Source organism: Emydura macquarii, unplaced genomic scaffold (assembly GCF_026122565.2).
Source record: "Emydura macquarii macquarii isolate MOO-44397 ecotype Brisbane River unplaced genomic scaffold, CSIRO-AGI_Emac_v2 contig_2865, whole genome shotgun sequence".
Taxonomy (NCBI): Eukaryota; Metazoa; Chordata; order Testudines; family Chelidae; genus Emydura; species Emydura macquarii.
Window position 1 is genome coordinate 432408 of NW_027133002.1, and position 14373 is coordinate 446780.

The 14373-nt window shown below is 56.8% G+C and overlaps 1 protein-coding gene across 1 annotated transcript in view; it reads left to right on the forward strand.

The window, feature by feature from the left end:
* Positions 1-255: 255 nt before the first annotated feature.
* LOC137166525 (protein sel-1 homolog 3-like) overlaps positions 256-14373 on the forward strand; it is a 29574-nt gene continuing 15456 nt past the window's right edge. The window contains exons 1-9 of the mRNA XM_067568301.1: positions 256-321; positions 3562-4081; positions 6251-6377; positions 7137-7258; positions 8225-8340; positions 8953-9011; positions 11536-11668; positions 12955-13093; positions 13858-14001. Coding sequence (XP_067424402.1) covers positions 256-321; positions 3562-4081; positions 6251-6377; positions 7137-7258; positions 8225-8340; positions 8953-9011; positions 11536-11668; positions 12955-13093; positions 13858-14001 — 1426 coding nt within the window. The remainder of the gene's footprint in view (positions 322-3561; positions 4082-6250; positions 6378-7136; positions 7259-8224; positions 8341-8952; positions 9012-11535; positions 11669-12954; positions 13094-13857; positions 14002-14373) is intronic.

The following is a 14373-nucleotide window of genomic DNA, read 5'->3' on the forward strand; positions in this document are numbered from 1 at the left end:
GCCGATCTTATTGCAATTTCTTTGTTCACATGGGGCTTGATCCTGCTCCTGCTGCTGTCGGTGGCAGGCCCTCGGCTTTCGTGGGTACAGAAGCAGGCCTGAAACCTGCGTGATGGTCACATTTCCTTGGGAAGAAGTTGTAGGAAAAGTGCAAGGGCTTCCGGTTCTGCAGCTGCCTCCTACCAGACACTGAATGGGCGGGTGAAACTCACCCTTTCCTGTGATTTACGCAGGGCGTCCTGCATTTTCGGGGCCATGTCCCCACGTTCCCGTCCCGCCCGCTGGAGGGAGCTTTTGGCCACCTGCCTCTTTCTCGGCCAGGTAAGGAACCCCCTGCGTGCGTCTCCACTGGCTTTTCCCCTGTGGAGAGTGGGCGCCGGTCTCCGCCATGCATGTCCCCTCACACCTCGTCACAGCCCCGCGTTGACTCACGTCTCCTCTGCACCTGCTGATGGGCTGCCCTGGAGCGTTGGCCGGCTCTTGAGTGGCCGGTGTGAACTGAGTGTGTAGGGTCCCCGCCCAGGCCCTAGTGCAGAGGGGTCCGTATCACAGACCCACCGGGACTGCCTGCCACTAAGACCAGCAGCTCAGTGGTATTTTGGCACCACTCCTAGGGAAATCTGTGGGATTTAGGAGCCTAAATAAGTTTGATGGTCTGGAGCTAAGGGCCCCTGATGGGGAGGCTCAGCAGAGAGCAAGGACTGAGGGAGTAATGGGGGCTGAGCTCCCCTCTCGCCCCTAAGGGAGATTCCTCTAGCTCCTTGGCCATGGTTGGTGGGGCAGCATGGGGGAGGGGAAGCTGTGTTCTGTGGGTCAGTGGGGGACACCGATCTCCAAGGCTCTGGGTCCAAGGCTGCACTAACATATTTAAGGGCTTGTCTACACATGAAGCTATTCAGGAATAGCTATTGTGCTCTAATTCCCTCCCTTAATCTGAATTAACTTTCAAGTGTAAACAAGCCCTAAATTGACTGTGAAACCAATTTATTTCCTCAGTGTATCAACTGCATGTTGACCTGCTCTCAGTCTGCCTTAGGGCTGTGAGGGCGGGGTGATCGCATTTGTGACGGGATCTGGGTCTGATCCTGCACTGCCTTGTATGCTCGAAGAGCCAGATTCTGCTCTCAGTACCCAGGTGTAAACCTGGAGCAACCTCACTGGAGTCACTCCAGATTTAGGGGGATGTGACTGAGAGCAGAATCTGGCCGAGTGGGGCGGTAGAGAACTAATATTCTGATCTGAAACCATTTCAACATAGAAATGTCGGGCTGGAAGGGGCCTCGTGAGGGCATCACGTCCAGCCCATGGTGCTGAGGAAGGACCAAATAACCCTCCTAGACCAGTGTTTCTTAACGACCAGTCTGTGGACTGGCCCTGGTCCTTGAGACCTCCCTGACACGATTTAGGAAGGCAGTAAACCAGAGTAAGCTGGCCCCTGTCATCATAAAGGTTGAGAAACACTGTCCTAGACCCAGGGCCCAAGCACAATTTTTTCAGGCCCACAATTGTAACCCGGGCCCCCTCCCACACACACACCACAATCCCTCGTCCCAGACGTACAATCTTATGAGCCAGGAAAATTTTTTTCCTCATGGTAATGGGGGTTGCAGCCTGGGCCGGGCCCCCTAAGGCCTCCAGGCCCTGGTAAAATGTACCCTTTTTCCCTCCATGTGGGGGCCTGGCCTAGACCAACCCTGACAGCTGTTTGTTCAACCGGTTCTTCCAAACCTCCAGTGGTGGAGACTCCTTGTCAGCCTGTCCCTCAGCTGAACTCCCCTGGGAGTCAGAAAGCTTTTCCTGATATCCAACCTCAGTCTCCCTGGCTGCAGATTGAGCCCATCACTTCTCGTCCTACCTTCAGTGGTCGTGGAGAACAATTGAGCCCCATCCTCTTTAGATCAGCCTTTCACAGACGGTTCTCAGCTCTCCCGCTCCGTCAGCTTTTCTCAAGACGAAACGTGCCCCGCTTTTTGAACCTTTCCTCAGCGCTCAGGTTCTCTAAACCTTTGAGCATTTTTGTCGCTCTCCTTTGGACTCTCTCCGATTTATCCGCATCCCTTCTGAAGCCGGGTACCCGGAACCGGACACAGTTCTCCAGCTGACGCCCTACCCGTGCTGCGTAGACTGGACAAATGACCTCCTGCATCTTACGTACAACACGCCTGTTAATACAGCCCAGAATGCTATTAGCCTCCCGTTGCACCACAGGGCTGACTCATTCTCACTGTGGCCCACTGTAATGCCCAGATCTTCTCCAGCCGTACTACCGCCTCGCCAGTTAGCCCCCAGCCTGTAGCCGTGCATTTGATTTTTTTTCCCTTCCTAAGTGCAGTACTTTGCACTTGTCTTTACTGAATTTCATCTGGCTGGTTTCAGCCCCGTTCTCCAATTTGCCAAGGTCGTCTTGAATTCTCAGCCCCTCCTCCCAGTTCATATCCACTTTGCATGGATGTAAATGGCTAGAGAAGATGCCGGGCAGGCGAGAATCGGGCCGGAAGACAGATTTGTAAAGGCTGAGTGGAGCATGGTTATTAGAGAAGGGGCCAGGATGCTTGGCTTCTATCCCTGCTGCATGACCTTGAGCAAGCCAATTTACCTGTCTGTGCCTCTCTTTCCCCAGCTGTAAAATGGGGAAATGATACAGCCCTCCTCTGTGGAGCATGGGGCGCTCGATTGATGACAGGTGCCAGCTCAGAGCTAGCAGTTATGATGATGTTCCGGGCGCCAGGTTCCCCACCTGTAGAACGCGCCTTAATAACGCCGCCCACCTAGGCACGAGTTGCACGGAGATGCTTGTTGCAGGGTCGGTTGAAGAGAGAGAGATTGAGCCGGGTGGAGTGATAAGGAGGGTTTATTCAGTTACAGCCTTTAAGCCACTCGTTCCCCTTTGCCACGCGTCCAACAAAGTGAGCCTGGAGTTAACTACTTTACAACTTTTTATCTAGGATAACATGTAAACACACACACTTCTACAGCGCCCCATAAATCCCGATGTGGTGATAGAAATGGTTATAAAATGAATATTAATGGCTAGGCGAGGCGTATAATTACACCCACCCCTGTTTGTTATTTCCTACTTAACCTGCCTGGCATATACATTTTCCCCTGAATGTGGCTATCTTGACAGCAGGAATGACCATAAATCTTGTTAGCGAACCAACTGCGAGGGAAGAACAGGGGGGAAGATATCCTGAGCTTTCTCTAACAGGCGTGCTGCCTGAGAACGCATTTCTTATCACCTTCTTTGTCCAGATGGTGACGGGAGGAATAGAAGGGGGGGGGAACATTATAACCCCCTTACCATGGTACCCCTCCCTAACGCCAAGGCTAGGAAATTGCTGTGTGATCAGTGCATGATTATTGCTGGTGTAGTGCATGGCCTTTTTAGCCCAAGACGGGGTCCTGTGGAGGACAATTCCTGCCCAAAGTCTGGGCCCAATTCCCAGCCCCCCAGGAATGTGGCCCAGCGCTGCCCTCCTTCGTGCCCCGCACCCACAATGCTCAGAGGAAAGAGTCTCCCTCAGCGCAAAGCGTTCTGTTGCTGTTTCTTTTCTCCTCCAGCTCGTCGTGTGCCGGAGCGGAGAGGGGGAGCTCCCCCGGCGTCCCAGCGCCTTCGTCCGGCTCCTCAATGCCCCGCAGGCGCCGGCGGATGGCTACCTGCTCCGGGTTCTCTATCGCTGCACGGGCAGGCAGGCCGTTCACCTGGCAGTGGTGGCCTCCTCCGAGACCCGGTCCGAGGTGGCCGTGTTCAGGAGGTGGTGGGCCTGTGGCCCCAGCCCGGCGGGCACGGTCAAGGCGGTCAGGTTGGACTTTCCGGACCAGATGCTTTACAGACCGGATGATGTCCTCAGACACGCTATAGAGCTCCACGGCGTGGAACTGAGAGTCTGGGTCACCGAGGCCTCTCCTGGGCCAGCTGAGGGGTCGTACGAGACGGGGCTGGCCAGGGCCGCTCACCTTCTCCAGCCACTCTCCCCGAGCAGCAGGCCCTTCAAAGTGCACCCGCGCACCCTCCGCTGGGACCAAGAGATCCTCTGGAGCCTGGGGAGGGGCCGGGCCTTCCAGTGCCAGGCCCAGCCAGGTAAGCGGGGCGCACGGGGGGACGGGGCTTCCCTCAGGCGGCTGTGACAAGCGGGGTCGGCTGGGCCCCCGGCCGGGTTTGGCTCCAGAAGAGCCGTTCTGCAGGAACAGTGATTGACTCCACGGCTGCTGCTGAGCGTGCCAGGTGCATCCAGGCAGACAGCAGCCCCCTCCCCCGCCCCCCAGCTGCTGAGTGTGGTCCTGATCCAAGGAAAGCACGTGAGCACGTGCTGAATCACGAGCAGTGCCATGGGTTTCAGGCAAGGCCTTGTGTGATTACCAGGAAGCAGGTGTGTCTGTGCTTTGCTGCCCTGGGCCCTGGTACAGACCCGCTCAGGCGCTGGCAGATGTTCCAGGTGCAGAGGTGTGTTCTGCTGAGTCAATGAAAGCTGGGAGAACCAGTAAGGAAAGGGTTAAACGGGGTGGGTACTGGTTTATAGTCCCTCAATATTACTGCGTGTATAGACGAGTGATCCCTGGAGTGCCCCCCATCCCTGCAGTTCCATGATTAGTGTATTCACAGAACCAGAGAAGACGAGGGTTGGAAGGGACCTCGGGAGGTGTTTAATCCAATCCCCTACTCACAGCAGGACCCGCCCCAACTAAACCATCCCAGCCAGGGCTTTGTCAAGCCGGGCCTTAAAAACCTCTAAGGATGGAGATTCCACCACCTCCCTAGGTAACCCATTCCAGTGCTTCACCACCTGCCTAGGGAAAAACATTTTTCCTAATGTCCAACCTAGACCTCCCCCACTGCAACGTGAGACCATTGCTCCTTGTTCTGTCACCTGCCACCACTGAGAACAGCCTAGCTCCATCCTCCCTGGAACCCCCTTCAGGTAGTTAAAGGCTGCTATCAAATCCCTCCTCATTCTTCTCTTCTGCAGACTAGACAAGCCTAGTTCCCTCAGCCTCTCCTCATAAGTCTTGGGCTCCAGTCCCCTCATCATTTTTGTTGCCCTCCGCTGGACTCTCTCCAACTTCTCCACATCCTTCCTGTAGTGGGGGGCCCAAAACTGGACACAATACGCCAAATGTGCCTTCACCAGTGCCAAATAGAAGGAAATAATCACTTCACTCGATCTGCTGGCAATGTTCCTACTAATGCAGCCCAATATGCTATTAGCCTTCTTGGCAACCAGGGCACACTGCTGACTCATATCCAGCTTCTTATCCACTGTAACCCCCAGGTCCTTTTCTGCAGAACTGCTGCCTAGCCCGTCGGTCCCCAGTCTGTAGCTGTGCATGGGATTCTTCCGTCCTAAGTGCAGGACTCTGCACTTGTCCTTGTTGAACCTCATCAGATTTCTTTTGGCCCAATCCTCCAATTTGTCTAGGTCACTCTGTATCCTATTCCTGCCCTCCAGCATATCTAGCACTCCCTCCAGCTTAGTGTCATCTGCAAACTTGCTGAGGGTGCAATGCACCCCATCCTCCAGATCACTGATGAAGATGTTGAACAAAACTGGCCCCTGGGGCACTCCGCTTGTTACCGACTGCCAACTAGACATCGAGCCATTGATCACTCCCCGTTGAGCCCGGCGATCTAGCCAGCTTTCTATCCACCTTGTAGTTTACAAATCCAAAAATCCAAATATTTGCTTCCCACACCCTGGCAGGCTTGGCTTGTGCATAAGAACCAAACCACATCCTGAGTCTGGGTCAGCCCTCAGGGGAGCCTGGGGTGTTGGGAGATAAACTTAGTGCCCCGGCGGCCCGTATTTCACTAAAACAAAGAGGGTGGAGGGAAGGAACCCAAGAACGGTCCCCATTAACCTGAGTGACTGTATCACCGCGGGGGCAGGGTAAGTGGATCGTTACTCAGTGTCCCCTGCACCGTTCTTGCATATCCACAGCAGGATGGTGTCAGCGGACACCAGATATACGAAGGCCACCAGCCAGCTTCTTCTTGCCTACAGGCTAGCCCAGCTGGCTGCAGATTGAGACACTGGAGCCTTTTTGGGCTTCGGTGCTTCGAGGGCCAGCTCCTCCGCTCTGTAAATCAGCTCCGCTGTCTTCGTCGGAGCTACGCCCGCGGAGGCTCCAGCCCACGTAGGCACCCTTGCTCTCAAAGGCCAAATTCCCGCTGGCTCCCACGGAGCAAGGTTAGGTTCTCCGACGTGCCAGAGCCTGTGAATCCTCATGGACTTGGGATTTCTGTCCCCTGCAGATGCTGAGCCTTTGCTGACCTTTGCTTTCGCCTCCAGCGGGGAGAGCTTTGGGATTGTGAAGACATTTGAGCCTCGCCGTGACAGGTCCCTGGAGAAGATGAGGCAGAGGCGGATCCCCTCCCCCCGGTAAAGCCATCTGCCTGTCTGTCTGTCTGTCTGATCTATCCCATCACACTCTGCAACGGTGCCGGAAACCTACCTAGTGACGTCAGCTGTGTAGGGACTCGAGGCCCCGTGATCTTTGGGTTTAGGATTATGTGGCTGTAGGGAGGAGCTGAAGCAGGGTGGAGCAGCAGAGATGCAGTGGAGGCAGAAGCTGTGGTGGAGAAGGCACTGATCATCATGAATCTGACCTGCTGGCCAAGCCCGTAACATTTTGCATTGCTGCCGGGCCAGAGGCAGCTTTCCTAGCACAGCTTTTACACATTCATTTCACCTGCTGCTGCCTGTGTAGCTCCTACCCGCCGGGGCGCCATGTGCTGGCCATCCCCGGTGAGTCCTGCCCTGGGGAACCGGAAGAGATGGGTGCAGGCTCGCCCTGCACCCGCAGACAGCAGGGACGGTTCAAGCTGCAGAGCACAAGCAAAGCAGCCCGGGTGACACGCAGCACTTGTCACGCTGTGCTAGACGGTGGGCCTGTGGACCAGATCTGCAGCCAGCGCCCGTCCACACAGCTCCATTGAAGCTGCTCCAGGGACTGCATTGCTGAGCCCGCTCTCCGTGGCCATCGCTTTGCTTCTCTTGCGCCTCTTGTGGCATTGGCCGGAGGCATGGACCATTGCCCAGGCTAGGGGGGCTGTGATATTTCACACCCGATGCTCAGTCGATTGACCCACCCCGCCCAGCTGTTCTTCTCACGCCAGGCCTCTCTTGCTCTGACCCTAGCTGCACCATTGCTGTGTGGCTGTTCCTGGTGAGCTATTGCCCGGGGCACTTCTGTGGGGTTTTGTACCATCTCAGCGCGAAGGATGACTATGCGACACCCTCGGTGCTGCTGACTCATGCAGGTAGGAGTCTTTGGGGCCCCGGCTGCTCCACTCGGCCAGGGCATTAAAGCTCTCCCAGGTGTCTGCAGCCCCGTCAGTGTGACATACACGCTGGGGCCGGGGTGGCTCTGCCGAGTCAATGGGGCTGTCTTGAATTGCACCCGCTGGGGATCTGAGGGCAGATCTCGCAAGGACACAAATTAAGAGCTGGTCTTTCCTGGCTGCCGGCACGTAGCTGCAGTGACTTCTGCAAACCACACGGGCGTGCAGGGGGAGGGCTCGGTCTGGGACACAGAGGGCAGATGCCCGCAGCATGGCGGCCAGCCCAGTGCCACTAATACACTGTAGGCGTTCTGTAGGCATTGCTTGCGTGATAACAGCTAATATAGACCCCCATCATTTTGTCTGTAGAGTTGGGATTACGTTTTCCAATGTGCATTCCTTTGCACTTATCAACAGTGAATTTCAGCTGCCATTTAGTTGCCCGCTCACCCTGTTCAGTGAGATCCCTTTGTAACTCTTCGCAGCCTGCTTTGACTTAACTGTCTTGTCCGTCATTTTGTATCATCTGCACATTTTGCCACCGCACTGTTTGCTCCCTTTTCCAGACCATTTATGAGCAGCACAGCTCCCAGTACAGACACCTGGGGCACCTGCTGTTTACCTTTTCCACTGTGAAAACTGACCGGTTTTTTCTATCCTTTATTTCCTATCTTTTAACCAGTGACTGATCCACGACTGGACCTTCCCTCTTGTCCCACAACTCCTTAGTTTGCTTAACAGCCTTTGGTGAGGGACTGTGTCAGGTTTTCTGGCAGGCCATATACATTATATCCACTGGATCCCCCTTGTCCCCGTGCTGGTTGACTTCCTCAAAGTGAAATAAATGACTGATTTGGGACTGAATCCAAGTGCCACGTCTGGGGGGGGACAGCTGTGCAGAACAGCACCTCGTCCCTTTGAAATAACTGCACGTGTCTCTTACAGGCACCCTGCACGTCCAGGTGGTAATGGCCTCTGGCCAGGATGCAGCCCTGCAGAGTCCGTTCCTGGTGCCCCTGTACCAGTGGTGCAGGGTGGAGTTAACGCTGCGAGGCCGGCTGGTAAGCGCTGTCATTCGTGGAGTGGACATCTGTGAGGAAGCGGAACTGTTCTTAAGGTTTTCTCTGAAAACTGTGTGTGTGTGCCTCTGTTTCCCCTATGTATTATTCATATATTTAGGTGTTGGGGTAAGGGCATGTGATCTTTGTAGTGACCACTAGAGGGCAGATATGGCTGCCTTTAACTGCCTGCTGATCTGTGTCGCCCCGTGGTCTGTGTCGCCCCGTGATCTGTGTAGCCCTGTGATTTTATTTATCTCTTTTGCCCTCGTCCTCCCACCCTGTCTTCCATTTGTTTGTTACACTCACTTGCTGCATCCTGTCGTAGTCTGTAAGCGTCTCGGGGCAGGGGCCGTTTCTGACTCTGTTTGTACAGCTCCGAGCGCAATGGGGGCCATCACCCTGACTGGGCTTCCAGGTGCTGCTGCAGTAGAAATAATTAACGATGAACATAATAGTTAGATACCGTCAGAGTACACGGATTGGTAATCCTATCCCTCCAGCCAGCCTTCCCCCTGCTGCACCCTCACAGGGGCTGGGAGGAGACAGATGGGTGGCTCTGTAGTACTGGGACCTACGGACCATGCTAGTCAAACATGTCCCTTGTCTCTCTAGGCTAACCTCACTCTCGTATGTGGTGAATCGGGGAAGACAAAGGACACCTTGGCTTACACGTGAGTTGTTCCCAACCTCGCAAAGGTCCCGAGTCAGAGCAGAGCCCCTGGTACCCAGTAGGGATGCAGATTTAGGGTCTGTCTACACTGCTTTGTAAGGCTGTGGCCTCGGTGTTTCCAAGCCCATGCTCGAGTGTCCACGCTGCATAGTGAACCCAGCTTACAATTGCTGGGCCCGGGTCTCGCAGCCGTGCTAACGCGACCACACTGTGTCCACACTGCACTACGCCGGCCCTTGGACTCAGATCTGCGGCTTGACCTGCGTCCACACTGCAGGATGACAGGGCTTGGACTCAGATCCCAATGGGACGTGGGCTCCGCCCCACCCTCCTAACAGGGTCCCAGTCCTTGGGCCCTGAGTGCTCGCTGACCCGTCTCAGACCGATATGTGTGTGTGGACGGAACAGGGGCTTGGGCTGAAACCTGAGTCAGAGGCCGGGCACAGTGTGCAGTGTAGACATATCCTTGGGGGTATCCTTCCCACAGCCCGTGTGTGTGAGCGAGCGCTGTCACCCTGTTTGGATGGACACACCGATCACTGCCCCACCGCGCACTTGGGCTCCCAGAGCATGGCGGTGCCGATGAGGGAAGCGTCATATTCCATCTGTAAATCCCCGGTTGCCCTGCTTTGTCACTCAGCCGGAATCGTGTGTCCCTGAATCTCTGAAGGGAGCGAGGGTTTGGAAACATTATCAGACCCACCGGGTGAAACGCAGGACGGATGGCCCGCCTTCAGCCAGGGCAGGGGAAGCAGCTTGAATGCAAACTCCCCCCGGGCAGCGTAGCCTCCGCAGTGCTAGCATTGTGCGTCTGTATCGGGCGTTTCGTCTGACCGTGCGTCACAGACAGATCCGAGGCTCAGAAAAGCGCAAAGCCACCTGCCACGCCCCAGCAGTTCTCAGGAGCGTGCCCTATATAGATACATCATCCCCAGAGGCAGCTACTCCTGAGGGGCAGGAAATTCTCTGTTATTCCAGTCCTGTCTGCCCCACAGAGCATCTTGGTCCTGTCCACAGCTCCTCCAGTCCTGGCTTCTCCAGACGCACAGCACTGCCCATGTGCTTCACGCCTGGCCTGCAGCCTCCCTTGCTGTTCTAGTCCTGGCTTTTGTTGCCTTCTCCTCCCCCCAGACACACCCAGAGCATCACTGGCAATGTGGGCAGCTCACCCCTGCTAATGCGGGTGTCACCCCAGCCCTGAGGTGCGGCTTAATCCTTCCCCCTGGTGCCAGCTGTTTGGAGCCGCTTCTCCCCTCTCACCTCCTGGGTTCTTTATCTTAGCACCTGGTGCCTCCACCCAAGGAGGACCCCCTCCAGTGTCTAGGGCATAAGGAGCATTGTCCCCTGGGGCAATATTTATTGCCAAATAATATACGAGGCATGTCGTCCAAAGCACAAGGAGAGAAATAACTATCGCAATCCCCAAAGGTACGATAGACACATCAACAGGCGGCGCCGTATTAGCTCCAGCAAACGTAGTTTAAGGGGAAAGGGAAGAACAGGCGTCTCCAAAGGTTCTTGGTAGCCTGGCCTGGAACCACTCCACGGCCTCTCAGGTTGCTGGTCTCTACTGGGCTGACACCCTTCGATGGCCACTAACCCCCAAACAGAGTCCAGAGTTTGGCCTCCCCAGCTCTGACGCGTCTCTCTCTGCCCCAAAACCGAAAATAAGCCCAGGCCCGTGTCCTCTGAGCTCTGGCTTATCGGTGCTTCTGGTAATTGCTGTCATCTTGGGCTGCCTCTGCCTTGGACTCTAGGCCGGCGGTTCCCAAACTGGGAGTCAGCCATCCCGAGGGCGCCTCGCACGGCCTGACCTGGCAGGTCGGGTGCACGCGAGGCCATGATGGGCGGAGGTGCCCCCACAAAATGGCGCCCTCCACACAGCGTGACCTCGCAGGCACCGTGCACGGGAGGCCGCGCTGCCTGGAGGAGGCCATTTTGCCCTTCAAAACGGTGTCCCCTGTGCTGTCTGGGGTGCCGGGAGGGAATAATTCATTCAAATGCGGTCGTGCTGGCCAAATATTTGGGGGCCCTGGCCTAGGCAAGCTGGGCCATGGAGTCCCCAGGCTCTGGAGCCATTCCCATAGAGCCTTAGGGTGATATGTCAGGAACCACCAACTCCAGAGAGGATTACTCTGGCCCACCCAGTACTCCCAGTTCAACCAGTGCACCTCAGAGCCCAGCAAGAGAAGAGCTGGTTTTCAATGCTGCCACATCATCTTTGCCATAAAGCCATGGCCCTACGGCCCGGCATGGCTGCGTCCCCCACTCATGTTTCCATAAAGAGAATAATTGGTTCAGGTTCATTCCCTGCCCTGCGCACGGCTCTCCAAACCCAGGGCAGATCTCCCCCAGCCGTGGTCAAATCGAGCAGCGCCTTGCTCTGTGGTAACCCGACAGAAATCGGACCTCAAGCAAGGGGCAGCTCCGGGTGCTGGCGACAAACCCGTGGTGCAGCCCGGCCCGCTCGTGCTCTGTGCAGGCCCCGCTAAGCGGTGCGGTCTCCTCTTCTCTTGGCATCCTAGATTCCCTGACCACCTTTACCTGGATGACACAGAGGGGCGTTTTGTCCTGGGTGGATCCGAGTACATCCATGGGATTTCTGGCTTCTACGGCCCAGCCATTTACTATCGGAGCAGCACTCAGCCCTTGTCCCAGGTGAGTGAGAGCACACCCTGGGACTAGAGAGCTATCTGTCTATTCAGCTAATCAAAGAGAAAGTGACGTGATCACGGTCTACAGCTCTCTGCTTGGGGACAGAAACGCGATAGCAGAGGGCTCTTCCGTCTAGCAGACACAAGCCTAACGAGATGCAATGGCTGGAAGTTGAAATTGGGCGGGTTTAGACTAGAAATAAAGCACACATCTTAAACAATGAGGCTAATTAACCATTTATCCAGGGCCATGGTGCAGTCCCCAGTGCTGGCAAATTTTACATCAAGACTGGATGTTGTTCATAAATCGTAGGAATGTGGGGCTGGAAGGGTTCACAAGAGGTCATGTAGTCTAGCCCCCACAAGGAAACCTACTCCAGCCCTGACAGGGGTTTGTCCCACCTGTTCTTACAAACCTCCAGTGATGGCGTTTCCACAACCTCCCTTGGAAGCCTGTTGCAGAGCTTAGCTACCCTTAGAGATAGACCGTTTTTCCTGATGTCTAACCTAAACCTGCCTTGCTGTAGATTAGACCCGCCGCTTCTTCTCCTGCCTTCAGCGGCTGGGTGATGAGTTTTCGAATGATCCCTCACAAGGCATACTTTGTGCAAAATGGATCATAGTCTGGTGAAAGGGGTGAGGACAGGGATCCAGGCTGTCACAGGTGCATTGCGGGGAAGTGGTTTGAATTCCTAAGCCAGGGATGGTCTCCCACGGGAAGGAGTGGCTGCCCTGTTGCTTGAGACATTGCAGAGTGGGCTGGAAAATGTGTCGTAGGTTCTGTGCTGCTGCGGGAAGGGACCAGGCTCAATGACCTGAGACATTAGCTCTTTCCATCTCCTGTGTCTGCAACCCCATGGAGGAGAAGAAAAAAAGAGGCGCTAATGTTCACCCTTCCCCTGTGCCACAAGGCATAAAGAGGTCTCCAGGGCTCATGGGCGTGAGGCCATGTCTTTCCAGAGCCCTGCAATCACAGCTGCAGGGACGCGGAGTGGGGAAGGGGAAGGATATTTTGTCAGGCAGGCTGTGTCCTGTTAGAGCGAATCTCAGCTTCTGGGCAGTGTCTGAAAGGCTGTGGGCTATAGATCAGCGAGGGCTGGCAGCCCATGGACTGCAGGGGTGGTGATGGAGCCACCAGCCCCTTTACTGGTGTGCTGTGTTGTGGGGGGTGGTCTCGGTGAGGGGGGGACAACTCTCGGGGCCAGTGTTGCTGTGAAATGGGCACAGGGGCTGTCTGAGTCCCCTCCGTCCATGCTGGTCTTTCTCACTGGGACTCTTGGTACACGCCAGGTCTCGGAGGTCAGCCTGCCAGAGCCCGTGGGCAGCCTGGGTCTCACCCGCTGGTTCGCTCAGTGTCGCAGGTTTAAGGAGGACGTCTCGGCCTGGCTGCGCCTCTACCAGCTCCAGCAAGAATCGGAGCTGGCGCAAGGTGAGGGAATGCCACCGGCCCGGCCAGCCCCCCTGGAAAGCGGGAGATGGGACCCGGGTGGCCATGGGCCTTGAGCTGGGAGGTCCCCGGGGTGACAGCTGCACGAGTCACCCCCCCTGGCTGACGAGAGAGGGGCGAGCGACCCAGGTTCTAGACCGTGCGTGGAGATGGGCGGCGGGGATGTCTGCCCTGCACAGAGCCCGGGTGCCGCCCTGCCTGGGTTACTCACTGCCCCACAGGAGCGGGGTAGCTGCCTAGGGGGGTGGGGAACTGGCCTCTGGGGCTTGCCGGCCCTCCCCCAGGATTGCCGTGAGAGTCACCGGGGGCTAACCGGGAGGAGATGAGGCCACGAGCTCTCGGATCATCTCGGGATCAGGCCTCAGGCGAGGCACAGGAAGCAGTGCAGGGCTGCCCATCCAACGTGTGCTCTCCCCTACCAGAACCAGGCCAGAACCGGGCCGGAACCGGCGCCCTGTCGACTGGTGTGTTTCCAGTGCAGCGCAGGGAGCGGCACTGCTTCACACCAGCCCACGGGGGTTACCGGGGTGGCTCCGGTGGCGGGGCTGCTCCAGAGTCTTTCATCCCACTTACAGCGCCCCACGCCGTGGCCCCTGCCCCTGTCCCGGCCCGCTGGGCTGTCTGGGCCTGCTGCTGAGCTCAGCGTGGGAACCGGGGCTGCCTGTCCAGGACCCCTTTGCTGGGGGTGACCCACCCTTGTCCGCGTCCTCGTCTCTCTCCTCTCCCCGTCCCTTGGATCCTTGCAGAGTCCTGCCTTGGTGTCTACAAGGAACAGGCCACCAGGCACCAGGAGATCTCGCCAGGGCCCCAGTGTTTGCCATGGGATGCACCATTCCCTCACCGGCGGGCAGCCGTCTACCGGCTCCTCTGGGGAGCTGCCAGGCGCCAAGGTGAGAGCCCCGTCTCGGGGGTCGCCACGTCCCGTTGCAGCCTGCCTTCCCGCCAGGTCCCGCTAACAGTCCATCCCTGCTGCCACTGAGCCAGGACGCAGCCAGCCCGGGACGGGGATGGGTCAGACCAGCTCCCGGGCTCTAAGCACCCGCAGACGCCCATGGATCTAGACCGTACAGCTGTGACGTTGGCCCCAGACCAGGACATTGGCTCAAAGCTGGGGCGGTGGCCCCAAGCATCATTTTTTCGGGCCCAGGAAAAACTTGTAACACGGGCCCCCTCCCACACACACACACCCTTGGGCATTGCAGCCTGAGCCGGGCCCCCCAGGGCCTCTGGGTCCCGGTAAAGTGTACCCTTCCCCCCGTGTG